Genomic DNA, 14,060 nt, shown 5'->3' on the forward strand with positions numbered 1-14,060 from the left:
GTTGGTCCCACTTAATCTTAAAATAATACTCCAATACATTTATGAGGAGAGAGAAAAGTGAGTGTACTTTTTAAAGGGCAATTTGGTAAACATTTCAAAGTCTTCATTTATTTCTTAAACTCCGTGCCCGGTCAAATGTTGCCACATAAAATGGGACGGAGGGAGTAGAAAAGTTTAAAAACTGTTAAAATTCACTGTGGGTCCCACATTTGGTGGACCCTTTCTTCCTCTCTTTTTCTTCTTCCCCATCTTCTTTCTTCTGCCATTTTTTCTCAAATTTGCAACTGATTTATTCTTCTATTTACTGCAAAAAATCCTCTAAAACAAACAAAGTTTTCTTCAAATTCAAAAAATGGTTTGTAAATTTTTATTTTCTACCTTTGTCCGTTCAGTTCTATTTTTCTCAAATTTACAATTGATTTCTCTGCCTTTTTATACAGAAAATGAATAACTTTCCAATTTATGTCCGTGCTTACTTTGGTGGCAGGATCAGGGCCGTCAAGAGAGCTAGAAGATCAGATTTGAGGAGGATATATATTGTTGTCAACACATAGTAGTTTATATATATACCATGGCTCCCGGAGGCAGTGATTACCAGGCTATTGGTGATTCCCGCAGTGCATATGCTGACTATGATATTTCACCAGAAAGTGCTGAATTCAAAAACTCCCCCTTTAGAAGGAAGAAGAATAAGAGAGGAAGAAAGGGTCCACCAAATGTGGGACCCACAGTGAATTTTAACAGTTTTTAAACTTTTCTACTCCCTCCGTCCCATTTTATACTAAAATGATACACTTTTTTATATACATTAAGGACTATTTGGATAAGGTGATATATATAAAGGACCAAAATAAATTAACTCCTATACATGGAGGACCATTTTGATCTCTCGGATTCTGTGTTAAAAAGGGAAGGATTGACAATTTTAGTTCTATTTTTGGTATATTTATTTGAGTTAAAGGAGTTTAAAGCTTGTTCACGTGTAAATGTTACCAATTAATTAATTTATTATCCATTTCATATTAAATCAATAAAATTTATTATATTTTTTCTTTTTACCTTTAGTATTAAATAATAGGGAAAAAAGGATAAATATACCCCTGAACTATCGTAAATGGTATGTAAATACTCTCCGTCATACTTTTGGGACATTGGTGCCCTTGTCATCCAAAAACTAGAGCATATATACTCTTTATACTAATAGACATACACGTGTCATAATCTTATCTACCGATTTGACATGTAATAAATATCGGATCGACGGATAAGATTGCAACATGTGCCCCTATTTATACTTCCGTTAGAATGAATGGCATATATGCTCTAGTTTTTTTTACGGCAGGGGCACCAATGTCTCAAAAGTATGACAGAGAGTATCTACATACCATTTACGATAGTTCGGAGATATATTTGTCCTTTTTCCCTATTATTTAATACTAAAGGTAAAAAGAAAAAAATATAATAAAGGGAAAAAGGACGGATTTACCCCCGAACTTTAATAAATGGTACGTCTATGCCCTCCGTTATACTTTGCGTCCACATAAGCCTCTGCCGTCCAATTATAGGTACACACATGCCCCTCTCACTAACGGACCCCTCATTTTTTACATGTCTTAATCCTAATGAACTACCCGTTTGACCTTTTTTTTTAACCCATAAACCAACTATCCGCCCCATAACCCAATACCTACCCAATTTCCTCTAAAAGTCATCCTAATTAAAAGACCCAAATTAACAGGTCCCATATCTCACACACAAAACCCTAGCCTAGTTCTGTGTTCCCCTGCAGTTTCTCCCTTTCTTCTTCTAAAATCACCAAACAATCTCCGCATATCTGTTTTTGTGTATAACTTCTAATAGAAGTCAGTGATCTTCCCCTTGATCCTTGTTGGGTCATCAATGGTTACTTCTTGTACATGAATTGTTCTATGTTATTGTATCTTTTGTGAAAGAACTTGGTGATCCTATCATCCTCTTTAAGACAAAGAGATGTAAACTTTTGTTTCCATGAGCACTCTTCATTTTTATTGACTTCCTCATAATCCATTAATAATGTAGCTTTCATCCTCAGTCAAAGTCGTCACAGCAAGCATTCTGTCCATATCTGCTAACTGGCTGAGGATGTTCTTTCTTTAAGAGTAAAATTTCCTTGCAAACTTCTAATCTATTCGTTGAGTTTTGCTTTGAGTGCCTTCATTTTACAAGCCAAGATGAGGGAGATGACAGATAGATGAAAAATTGACTACGAAATTATGACCAACACACGATAGATTCGACGAAGACAAGGTGGAATCGACCAACAAACTGGCATAGACGAAAGAACTAGGCTAGGGTTTTGTATGTGAGATACGGGACCTGTTAATTTGGGTCTTTTAATTAGGATGCCTTTTAGAGGAAATTGGGTTATGGGGCGGATAGTTGGTTTATGGGTTAAAAAAAAAGAAGGTCAAACGGGTAGTTCATTAGGATTAAGACACGTGTAAAAAAATGAGGGGTCCATTAGTGAAAGGGGCATGTGTGTACCTATAATTGGACGACAGGGGCTTATGTGGACATAAAGTATAACGGAGGGCATAGACGTACCATTTATTAAAGTTCGGGGTAAATCCGTCCTTTTTTCCTATAATAAAATTTTCTTGATTCATAAATTAAACAAGTAAATTAAAACAAATATTTTAACATATACTATTTGTTCAAAAATCCCCCCCACACCCCCTTTAATTAGCTAAGTAGCGTAAAAATATCTTTGCTACTAACAATTGCTCCAAAAAAAGAAAAAATGAGCCCTCTTTTAAAAAAAAAAACTATTCTAAGGGGGCAGTTACGTCCTCCATTTAAAGCTCAAGTCAAATGCTTCGAATTGTAAACACTTGATCAAACTTTAATATTGAAGATTATGAAATTATTTTGACTATTTAAAATGATATTTTTTTACATAATTTCAATAATAAGTATTATTAAAGTTTAATTGTTAATATTATACGTTGTGTAATTTCACAAATTGGTATTATAGAGGATAGTGTGTATACCGATCTTATCATATCTTAATAATTTTATTTTCAATAGACCCTTGGTTCAAGAAAAAACACAATAAAATAGTTTAGAAAAATAAATAACAAAGATGTAGAAGCCATGACAAAATACAATAAAATTTAATTATCAACATTAAGTTTTCAGCTAAAAAATGTGTTCAATTGTTTCCTTTAAAACTGCTTTGGTTCTCGACTAAAACGAACAACTAAAAGTTATGTGTCAAATCTTAAATGTTAAACCAATAAGCAAAGCGATAACAATCAATAACCAATCGATAATTGTTGAGTCAATTCAATAAATTTCTAATTAAATTGAATCAACTGATGTACAATCCTAATTTCTCTAGATATGGTATTGCTACTGAGTTCGGTCAAACACATTCCTATAAATTAAAACACATAAAGTATTACTTATTATAACTTTTAGTTGTTCGTTTTAGTCGAGAACCAAAGTAGTTTTAAAGGAAACAATTGAACAAATTCTTTAGTTGAAAACTTAATGTTGATAATTAAATTTTATTGTATTGTGTCATGGCTACTATATTTTTGTTATTTATTTTTCTAAACTATTTTATTGTGTTTTTTCTTGAACCAAGGGTCTATCGAAAATAAAACTATCATGATATGATAAAATCGATATACACACTATCCTCTATAATATCTATTTATGAAATTACACAAGGTATGATATTGACAATTAAACTTTAATAATACTTATTATTGAAATTATGTAAAAATTATCATTTTAAATAATCAAAGTAATCTCATAATCTTCGATATTAAATTTTGCTCAAGTTTTTACAATTAGAAGCATTTGTCTTGAGCTTTAAATGGAGGACGTAACTGCCCCTCAGAATAGTTTTAAAAAAAATAGGGCTCATTTTTTCTTTTTTGGAGCAATTGTTAATAGCAAAGATATTTTTATGCTACTTAGCTAATTAGGGGGGGAGGAATTTTGAACAAATGGTATATGTTAAAATATGAAATGGATAATAAATTAATTAATTGATAATAATTAATTTAAACTCTTTTAACTCAAATAATATACCAAAAATAGAACTAAAATTGTGAATCCTTTCCTTTTTAACACAGAATCCGACTTCAATCCAAAATGGGAGAAAATATACAAATCTATAAAAGGATCATTACCCAGCCTTTCCAAAATATTACTACTATTCTCATTCCTTTATTTCTCTTACGCTATGGAAAATAGTGATCAATTTTCTGACGATTTTCTAATGTCTCTGCCATTTTCGGAAGACAGTGTTATTGATGCCGAACCAATTGGCTATTCTCTTCCTCAGCAGTACTCGTCTTCTAATACCACTTTGTCTCTGTTTCCCCAAGTTTCTCAAAATCTTGCTGCTTTGAAACCAATTACTACTACTGTTGATTTCTCTTCCATAGACGGCGGCAAGGCTCAATGCCTTTAAAAATGAGGCATATGCCTTAGGCCCCCAAAATCGAAGGGCCTAATTTTTTAGTAATAATAAAATTATCTTAAGCTTTTTAACAAAAAAAATAAAAATAAAGAATGTTTTAATTTGTTTTAAAACATTAAAGAATGTTTCTTTTTTATGGATCAATTTTTAAATTTAACTTCCACATGATATACTTAAGACCACAAGATTAAAAAATATTTTGGTATATATATATCTTTAGTTTAAGATCATAAAAAAACAAACTTTTTTATTAAAAAGAAAGAAATAACTTGAATCTCGGATATAAAAAAATAATTAAAATTTAGGCGCCCAACTTATTTTTGACTTAAGGTCATTAATTAGCTTGAGCCGCCACTGATCCTATGCGGAGAAGAGAATTATACATACAAAACTATAAAAGGAAAGTGTAAATAACAAATTACTCGATTATGACAGTAATATTATAGATTATCAAGAAAGCTAACATAATGGAACGAATAATAAATAACATAATTGGAGTAATATGAAACTAAACGGTTTTAACTCAAATTATTTTACCAAAAATAGAACTAGAATTTTTTTTAGTATAATTTGCATTCCATTTCCTTACTTTCTATAAAAAGTTCGTCTTTATTTTTTACTTACTTTCTATAAAAAGTCCGTCTTTATTTTTTACTTACTTTGTATAAAAAGTTTGTCTTTAATTTTTACTTACTTTCTCTTTTATGCCATGGAAGACGATTTTCTTACTTTCTATAAAAAGTTCGTCTTTATGTTTTACTTACTTTCTCTTTTGCACCATGGAAGACGATTATCTAATGTTATCTCTCTCCGCCATATTCACAAGACAGCGTCGAACCAATTAGCTATTCTAAAACTACTGTTGATTTCACTTTGTCTCTGTTTCTGAAAATCTTACAATTACTAGTACCGTTGATTTCTCTTCCATAGGTGGCACAGAGATAAAGTGAAATCAACAATAATTTTAGAAGACGACTGATGAGGCGTCAGACAGTAGCAAGGACGATCACGATCCTAATTCACCTTTTTTTACTCTCTTTACACAAGTTTATGAAAACTTTACTGCTTTGTAGTGTTGCTTCATTCATATATTCCTTCTTTTTTCTGAATTCTTCTTTTGATGGTTGTTACTTAGTATGGAAGCGTTGTATTGTAATCTAACTTTGAACTCAAAACATTCCCATTATGGTTTTTAAGTGATCTTCAATGATTTTTATGCGTCAAATCTTAACGGTTAAACCAATAATCAAAGCGAAAACGATCAATAACCAATAAATTAATAATCAATAAGTCAATATCTTAATGACTCTATGATAATTTTACATGTCTACAGATCGATAATTGTTGAGTCAAATCAATAAATTTCTAATCAAATTGAATCAACCATTGTACAATCCTAATTTCTCTAGATATGGTATTGCTACTGTGTTCGGTCAAACACATTCCTATAAATTTGACACATAAAGTATTACTTAGTATAACGTTTAGTTGTTCGTTTTAGTCGAGAACCAAAGCAGTTTTAAAGGAAACAATTGAACAGATTTTTTAGTCGAAAACTTAATGTTGATAATTAAGTTTTGTTGTATTTTGTCATGGCTTCAACATCTTTGTTATTTATTTTTCTAAACTATTTTATTGTGTTTTTTCTTGAACAAAGGGTCTATAGAAAATAAAACTATCAAGATATGATAAGATTGGTATACACACTATCCTCTATAATACCTATTTGTGAAATTACACAAGATATGATATTGAAAAATAAACTTTAATAATACTTATTATTGAAATCTTTTTTGGAACAATTGTTAATAGCAACGATTTTTTTACGCTACTTAGCTAATTAGTGGAGGGGATTTTTGAACAAATAGTATATGTTAAAATATGAAATGGATAATAAATTAATTAATTGGTAATAATTAATTTAAACTCTTTTAACTCAAATAATATACCAAAAATTGAACTCTCCTTTTTAACACAGAATCCGAGTTTGATCCAAAATGGGAAAATTATACAAACCTATAAAAGGGCCTTTTTCTTCATTCCAAAATATTACTACTATTCTCATTCCTTTATTTCTCTTAGTTACGCTATGGAAATTGGTGATCAATTTTCCGACGATTTTCTAATATCTCTGCCATTTTCGGAAGACGGTGTTATTGATGCCGAACCAATTAGCTATTCTCTTCCTCATCACTATTCGTCTTCTAATACCACTTTGTCTCTGTTTCCCCAAGTTTCTCAAAATCTTGCTGCTTCGAAACCAATTACTACTACTGTTGATTTCTCTTCCATAGACGGCGGCAAGGACCATCCTAATTCACCTTTTTTGACTCTCTTTACACGAGTTTATGAAAACTTAAAACCAATTGCAAAGAATACTCCTCCCCCATCCCTACCCAACACCTCTTCGACAGCCCAATCTTCCATTGATAGTCAACACTCTTTTGTTTTTGGTTCATCAAGTCGGGAGGTTAATGCATTGGGTAACTGGATAACAAAGAAGCTAACTAGAAGCGATGTGAATGGAGCTTCAAGGCAATTACTATCTCGACAAGACGTGAATAATTACATATTACCCTTTATGAATGAGGAAGAACAGAGCATAATTTACCAACAATAGTGTGGAGTTGATGTTACCGTATATGATATGGATACACAAACAAGCCATATTTTGACTCTAAAAAAATGGTCAACTAATAGCTTTCACCTTGTCAAAGCATGGACAAAGGATTTTGTCAAAAGGAGGAATCTCAAAGAAAATGACGTCATCTCGATACGTTGGGAAAAAACCAATTCAAGATTTTGCTTTCGAGTTGACATGAGGAATCAACTAGATCTTTAAGATCTTTATTTTTTCATATTTTTTTTTAGTTAGTTATATCGAGCTTTAGCTTAATGATCAATTGTGCAAGTGTGGAAACAAAACTCTTTAGTGTTGCTTCATTTATATAATCATTCTTTGTTCTGAATTGATCTTTATATCTTGTTTTGATGGTTGTTACTTATTATTCCATAACGAAAACTAACTTTTGAGCTTGGCAGTGGTTTGTTCCAGAGTGCAGAATTTTGCCGTTTCTGATGCAGCTGACAAGCTGGGAAACATGAATATTGGCTCTGGCAGAGGACCTACAATGCAGCCAGTAGTTAAGCCAATGAAGGCAGGAGGATGGCATGGACAGCACGACTTTGTTCCAGTGTTCTATTCGCGATAATAGTATTTATGTGCATGGCTAAATTTGATGTTACTTTGGTGAAGCCAGCAGTCTTTGTGCTTTCAATATTTTTGTTTAGTTTTTGGTGATACTGTTACATCTACGATGTTTTGAATAATGTATTTCCTTGTTTTGCTTGAATAAATGGTTTTCCTCAACACTCACTGATAGTATGTATACATTGCATCTTTTGTACATAAATTAAGTTGCCCAATAGTCAGTTAGCACAACAAGGAGACTTAACATTCTGCAGATTTTTAGTTTTGATCACACCAGTACCAGAAACCATTTGTTTACTGTTGCCAGTGAACAAACTAAGTTTTCACATTATGTAACCATAGAAAATTATACAATACAACGCGATACATTATGAAATAATAAGTAACAACCATCAAAACAAGATGAAAAGATCAATTCACAACAAAGAATGATTATATGAATGAAGCAACACTAAAAAGCTTTGTTTCCATAGTCACAAAATTGATCATTGAGCTATAGCTCGATATAACTAACTAAAAAAAATATGAAAACCATCTGTTTACTTGTTGCCAGTGAACAAACTATCTTTGTGTAACCATAGAAAACTATACAATACAATGAGATACATTATGGAATAATAAGTAACAACCATCAAAACAAGATGTAAAGATCAATTCAGAACAAAGAATGATTATATAAATGAAGCAACACTAAAAAGCCTTGTTTCCATACTACAAAATTGATCATTGAGCTAAAACTCTAGATAACTAACTATAAAGTGAAAAATATGAAAAAAATAAAAATAATCTTAAAGATCTAGTTGATTCCTCGTGTCAACTCGAAAACAAAATCTTGAATTGCTTTTCTCCCAATGAATGGAAATGGCATCTTTTTCTTTGAGATTTCTCCTTTTGACAAAATCCTTTGTCCATGCTTTGACAAGGTGAAAGCTATTAGTAGACCATTTCTTGAGGGTCAAAATATGCTTTGTTTGTGTATCCATATCAAATACGGTAACATCAACTCCACATAATTGTTGACAAATTATGCTCTGTTCTTCCTTGTTCATGAAGGGTAATATGTAATTATTCACGTCTTGTCGAGATAGTAATAACCTCGAAGCTCCATTCACATCGCTTCTAGTTAGCTTCTTTGTTATCCAATGACCTTCCTCTCTGTTTGATTCTTTTGTCAGCTTGGGTTTCTTGAGCGGGATGAATTTCTCTTCCCCCCAATTCTTTTAGGAGCAGAGTTACCCAATGCATTTACCTCCCGACTTGATGAAGCAAAACTACAAGAATGTTGACTATCAATGGAAGATTGGGCAGTCGAAGAGGTGTTGGGTAGGGCTGGTAGAGAAAGACAGAGATCAGTGGATGACGGAGGAGGAGGGGGAGTACTGTTTACAATTGGTTTCGAAGCAACAAAGTTTTTAGAAAATCCTGTAAAGAGAGTCAAAAAAGGTGAATTAGGATCGTCCTTGCCGCCATCTATGGAAGAGAAATCAACAGTAGTACTACTTGACGCTGCGGATGATGGAGGAGAACCTTGGTGAAACATACAGAAAGGGAAATCAACAGTAGACGAGTGATGAGGAAGAGAAAAGCTAATTGGTTCAGCATCAATAACACTGTCTTCCGAAAATGGCAGAGACATTAGAAAATCGTCGGAAAATTGATCACTATTTTCCATTACGCAAGAGAAATTGAATAGTAAAATTTAGGAATGAAGAAGAAAGGCTGGGTAATGACCCTTTTATAGATTTGTGTAACTCTCTCATTTATGATCAAAATGGGAGCTTGCTCTATTTTTTTTTATTTTCCCTATTCGAAAAGGTAAGGAAACACCATTTCTAAATTCTGTTTTTGGTAATAATTATTTGAGTTAAAAGTTTATTCACGTGTAAATATTACCAATTTAGTACTCCCGTTGTTTCTAATTATTCGTCTACGTTTTCGTTTTTAGTTATCCCTAATTACTTGTTCATTTTGACAAATCAAGAAAAAGATTTTTTTTTTTTATCTATTATACCCTCAATTAATTATTTTGAAAAAGATAGAACTTTTTGAAAATACTAAGTTTTTAATTCATCCACTTCATGATAATAGGAATAAAATGATAAACTCACTATGTTAATAATTATTTTCTTAATAGGTGTGTCAATTTAAAAGTGAACAATAATTAGGAGAGGGAGTAATTTATTATCCCTTTCATATTATTGGATATCTATGGATTTGGCATAGTCTTTAAAACAAAATTAATTCGAGATACTAGTATTTTATTAAATTAACCTTATTAATGATGATTGAAATTTTAAATTTGTCTATTATTACTATTTTTATTGCTATTTAATACTAAAGGTAAAAAGAGAAAAATATAATAAAGTTCTCTTGCTTTTATAAATTGAACAAATAAATTGAAATAACTATTTTTAATATGTATTATTTGTTCAGAAATCCCCCCCCCCCCCCCCCCCCCCCCCCCCCCCCCCCCCCCCTCCCTCTCCCTCCCCGTAATTAGGTAAGTAGCGTAAAATTATTTTTAGGCAGTTACGTCCTCCATTTAAAGCTCAAGACAAGTGATTTTAATTGTAAAAACTTGAGCAAAATTTAATATTGAAAATTGTGAGCTTACTTTGACTATTTAAAATGATAATTTTACATAATTCCAATAATACGTATTATTTAAAGTTTAATTGTCAATAACATACTTGTGTAATTTCAAAAATAGATGTTATAGAGGATAGTGTGTACATCGATCTTATCCTATCTTGAGAGTTAGAGAATTTATTTTCGATAAACCCTTGGTTCAAGAAAAAACACAACGAAATACATAAAATTTAACTATCAACATTAATTTTACAACTAAGAAATTTGTTCAATTGTTTCCTTTAAAACTGCTTTGGTTCTTGACTAGAAGTTATAATAAGTAATATTTTGTGGCTTAATTTATTGGAATGTGTTTGACTGAACACAATAACAATAACATATCTAATGAAATTAGGATTGTGTATCACTTAATTCAGTTCGTTTGAAAATTTATTGATTTGATTTATTGATTATCGATCTGTAGATATGTAAAATTATTATAGAGTCATTAAGATATTAACTTATCGATTATCAATTTATTGGTCATTGATCGTTATCGATTTTATTATCAGTTTAATCGTTAAGATTTGACATAGAAAAAACATTAAAAATCACTTTAAAACAAGGTGACAAACAAATAACCGATGCACATAATAACCCAATAATAAAAAAATCAAAACCGTTATCTAAATTGGTAAACCAATAACTTATTTTCAATTTGAGTTATCAATTTCGATTCAATTTTAAACACCCCTAAGTGTAATCACCCATAGTGGGGGCTTGCAAAGATGAAGTATAGGCCATCTTTACCACTACCTCTCTAAAGTAGAGAAACTCTTTTCGAAAGACAGTCAAGAAATATATTTAACTGGACACGTAACTTAAAAACGAAAGAAACTTTTGAAACTCGAGATCTAAAATATACTCAATTATTTATAGGTAATCAATTAATAAGTTAATGGAGGTGGATAAATGCAGGCAAGCACGTGCAGGCCAATGTGTATATTCCCATTCCATTATACATCAAACACAACTATATTATAGTTTTTATAAAATTGAGTGTAAAATAATAAAATAATGATTCATCATCATTATTACAACACTCACTACTCAACTTCATCTTTTTGGTCTCTATCTTCCATTTCCCCTCTCTCTCTCTCTCTCTATATGTAGCAGCTACATTGTGTGTTTTCCTTAATCTGGGTCGGTCGCCATTTTTATCAAGGGTAATCCCTTTACCCCTTTTCTTCATTCTTTTGCTTTTTGATTTCTTGTTTTTAGTACCTAGATTTGCTCTATTTGAGTTTTTTTTTTCTGCTTTTGTGGTTCATTTAATTGGATTTTGAGCAAATGGTGTTTATAAATGGTCTTTTTTCATATAGGTATCAGATTGTTAGATAGATATCTGCTTATGGATGACAAATAGTGAGTGAAATTGGAGAATTTGGATCTTTTTCGTCTAATTAGATGCAGATTTTAGCTATTTCCCTTTTCTTCTTTACCTGTGAGTTTAATTACTCCCTTCGTTCTAACATAAGTATCACTTTAACCAACATGGATTGTGGTGTAGTGGTGGACTGCTCCACTATTAACCAGAACTCTCTGGTTCGAGCCTGGGTATGGAGAAAATACTATTGGGAGCGTCACCTCTGAATTGACCCTCCAATGGGGATTCGGATTTTGGAGCTAATAATCCCAAAATAAGTGGTGCTTTAGGAATTCGTTTCCAATTATACCCTTATATTAAAGAATTAATCTTATTTATAGCAGTGCTCAATTCTCCAGAAACATCTAATACATGGGGTTAACTTAGTAAATTATCCATACATTTGTTGTTTTTCTTAATGGGCAGGAAATGAGCTAAAGCTAGACTTATATTGGGACGGAAGGAGTATGATTTATCTTCGTTTATTTGTATGATCTGCCTTCAAAAGATAAAGATTTTCTTCCATTGCATTACATATTTTAAGTTTCTCTCTGTCAAGCTTATTATCATTTAATTATGGATTTGAAATGAACTTTCAATTGATTCTTACATATGTTGTCCTAAATAGAGTGGCATCTATCCAGGGGCTTTTATGGTTCCAATTGAATAGTAAATAATTGACGTGATGATACCTACTATTACTTGTTCAAAAATGTCTCTTTTCAAGGAGCTTAATGAGCTACAAGTTTTATGTTGTTTAGTTTTGTGTCAGACTTGTAGTTTAGAAGCGGCATAAAGTTGGGCAGAAGTGCTAGGAAGAGTAAGCATGTCAAGTGACAGTTGCAGCCACTGGTGTTATAGTTGTAGACAACCTGTGAATCTCAGGAGACAAAATGATGTTTGCCCCAATTGCGGTGGTGGATTTGTTCAAGAGCTTGAAGACATAACGAGTAGTAGTGTAGATAATCAGAGCCAGAGGCCGAGATTCATGGAATCCGTCTCAAACTTTTTAAGACGACAAATCTCAACTACAAGTAATACTTCTGAGAGAGGGAGATCTGATGGGGGTGCTGAACGAGGAAATTTATGGAATCCATTGCTGATTTTCAGTGGTGATACGCCTGTTCAGATGCCTGGGGATGGTGGAGTTTTGGAGTTTCTTAATGAGGCTCTTGGCTTCCGACAAGAAAATGGTGGTGATTATTTTGTTGGTCCAGGAGTGGAGGAATTTTTTGAAGAAATTGTAAATAGAAATCAGCGTGGTGCTCCTCCTGCCTCAAGATGTTCAATTGATTCCCTACCAACAGTCAAGATATCGAAAAAAGATGTTAGATCGGATTCTCACTGCCCTGTTTGTAAAGAGAAATTTGCTCTGGGGACTAAGGCAACAAAATTGCCTTGCAAGCACTTATATCACTCGGATTGTATCACTCCATGGCTAGAACAGAAGAATTCATGTCCTGTCTGTAGAAAGGAGCTGATACCTGAAAAATCTGGCAATGACCATTCTTCTCGAAACTCAAGGAGTGAAAGCAGAAGCAGCAGTAGGCGAGTTAGTGCTAGGGAGAACAGTTCTCAGAACCAAGAAAGGCGGAGACCATGGTCTTCCCTCTGGAACTTTGGTTCATCTCGTTCTAGTTCCCGAAGTACTCCAGCTGCTGAAACCAGCTCACAAACCAGCCATCAACACAATAATTACTCTGAGTACTCCAACTGGCCCTTTGAATAACAAGGTTTCTCTAAATGTAACCTGTTTTCTTTTTTCAAATTTTTCATGATCATAATGTTCTACCTCTGGTTGAACTTAGACGATTTCTCATGGTAGAGAACCCCCCCTCCCCATGTGTTTACTTGCTTGTAATGTACATTTGAAGCTTTTCATGTGTTTCTGATGACTGAATTGTATTTGGTTTCCAAAGTGCGATTTAACATTTGTACCTTTCTGATAAGTAGCTAGTACATATCTGGCCTTCTTTATCATTTACTTTCCATTACATTGTTACTATACCGTTTTCATATGTAGTAGTCTCGAGGAAATAACTTTTGCTTGGGGAATAGAAAAGATTCTATTATTATGACAGGCCAAGCTTGCTTGCTTAAGTTGCAGCTGCACCATGTCTTGGTAGTTTACTTTTCATCAATAAACCTTGGAATTTCAACTCTATGATGGGTCTTTGCCCCTATTGCGTAAATGTTTGATAAGTATACCAAGTCCCCCTTCACTAATGAAGTGAATCTATTCTATTGCTTGGCTCTTTCCAAACATAAATAATTCTCTCTAATATGCTAAGCTTAAACCTCAATGATCTTTTCATTAGCAGTTGGGATACTTGTTTAAACCAGTGCCTTAAAAGGCAGGGCTTTCTACTCAATACAGGGCG

At 32.6% G+C, this 14,060-nt stretch overlaps 1 protein-coding gene across 2 annotated transcripts; it reads left to right on the forward strand.

Annotated features, from left to right (window-relative positions):
- Window positions 1-11,318: 11,318 nt before the first annotated feature.
- Window positions 11,319-13,626, forward strand: LOC102583047 (E3 ubiquitin-protein ligase RING1-like). 2 transcript variants are annotated; one of them, XM_006364413.2, is made up of 2 exons: window positions 11,319-11,479; window positions 12,441-13,626. In XM_006364413.2, the coding sequence occupies exon 2, from the start codon at window positions 12,506-12,508 to the stop codon at window positions 13,406-13,408; it is 903 nt and encodes a 300-aa protein (XP_006364475.1). In that variant the 5' UTR covers window positions 11,319-11,479; window positions 12,441-12,505; the 3' UTR covers window positions 13,409-13,626. The 2 variants fall into 2 exon arrangements, with proteins under 2 accessions (XP_006364475.1, XP_006364474.1); XM_006364412.2 differs by having other exon boundaries at window positions 11,320-11,479; window positions 12,452-13,626.
- Window positions 13,627-14,060: the final 434 nt, after the last annotated feature.

Source organism: Solanum tuberosum, unplaced genomic scaffold (genome assembly GCF_000226075.1).
Source record: "Solanum tuberosum cultivar DM 1-3 516 R44 unplaced genomic scaffold, SolTub_3.0 scf00494, whole genome shotgun sequence".
Lineage (NCBI taxonomy): Eukaryota > Viridiplantae > Streptophyta > Magnoliopsida > Solanales > Solanaceae > Solanum > Solanum tuberosum.

Bases quoted from the DNA above. Each gene is read 5' to 3' on its own strand.
- LOC102583047 (XM_006364413.2), top strand. From the start codon at position 12,506: ATGTCAAGTGACAGTTGCAGCCACTGGTGTTATAGTTGTAGACAACCT.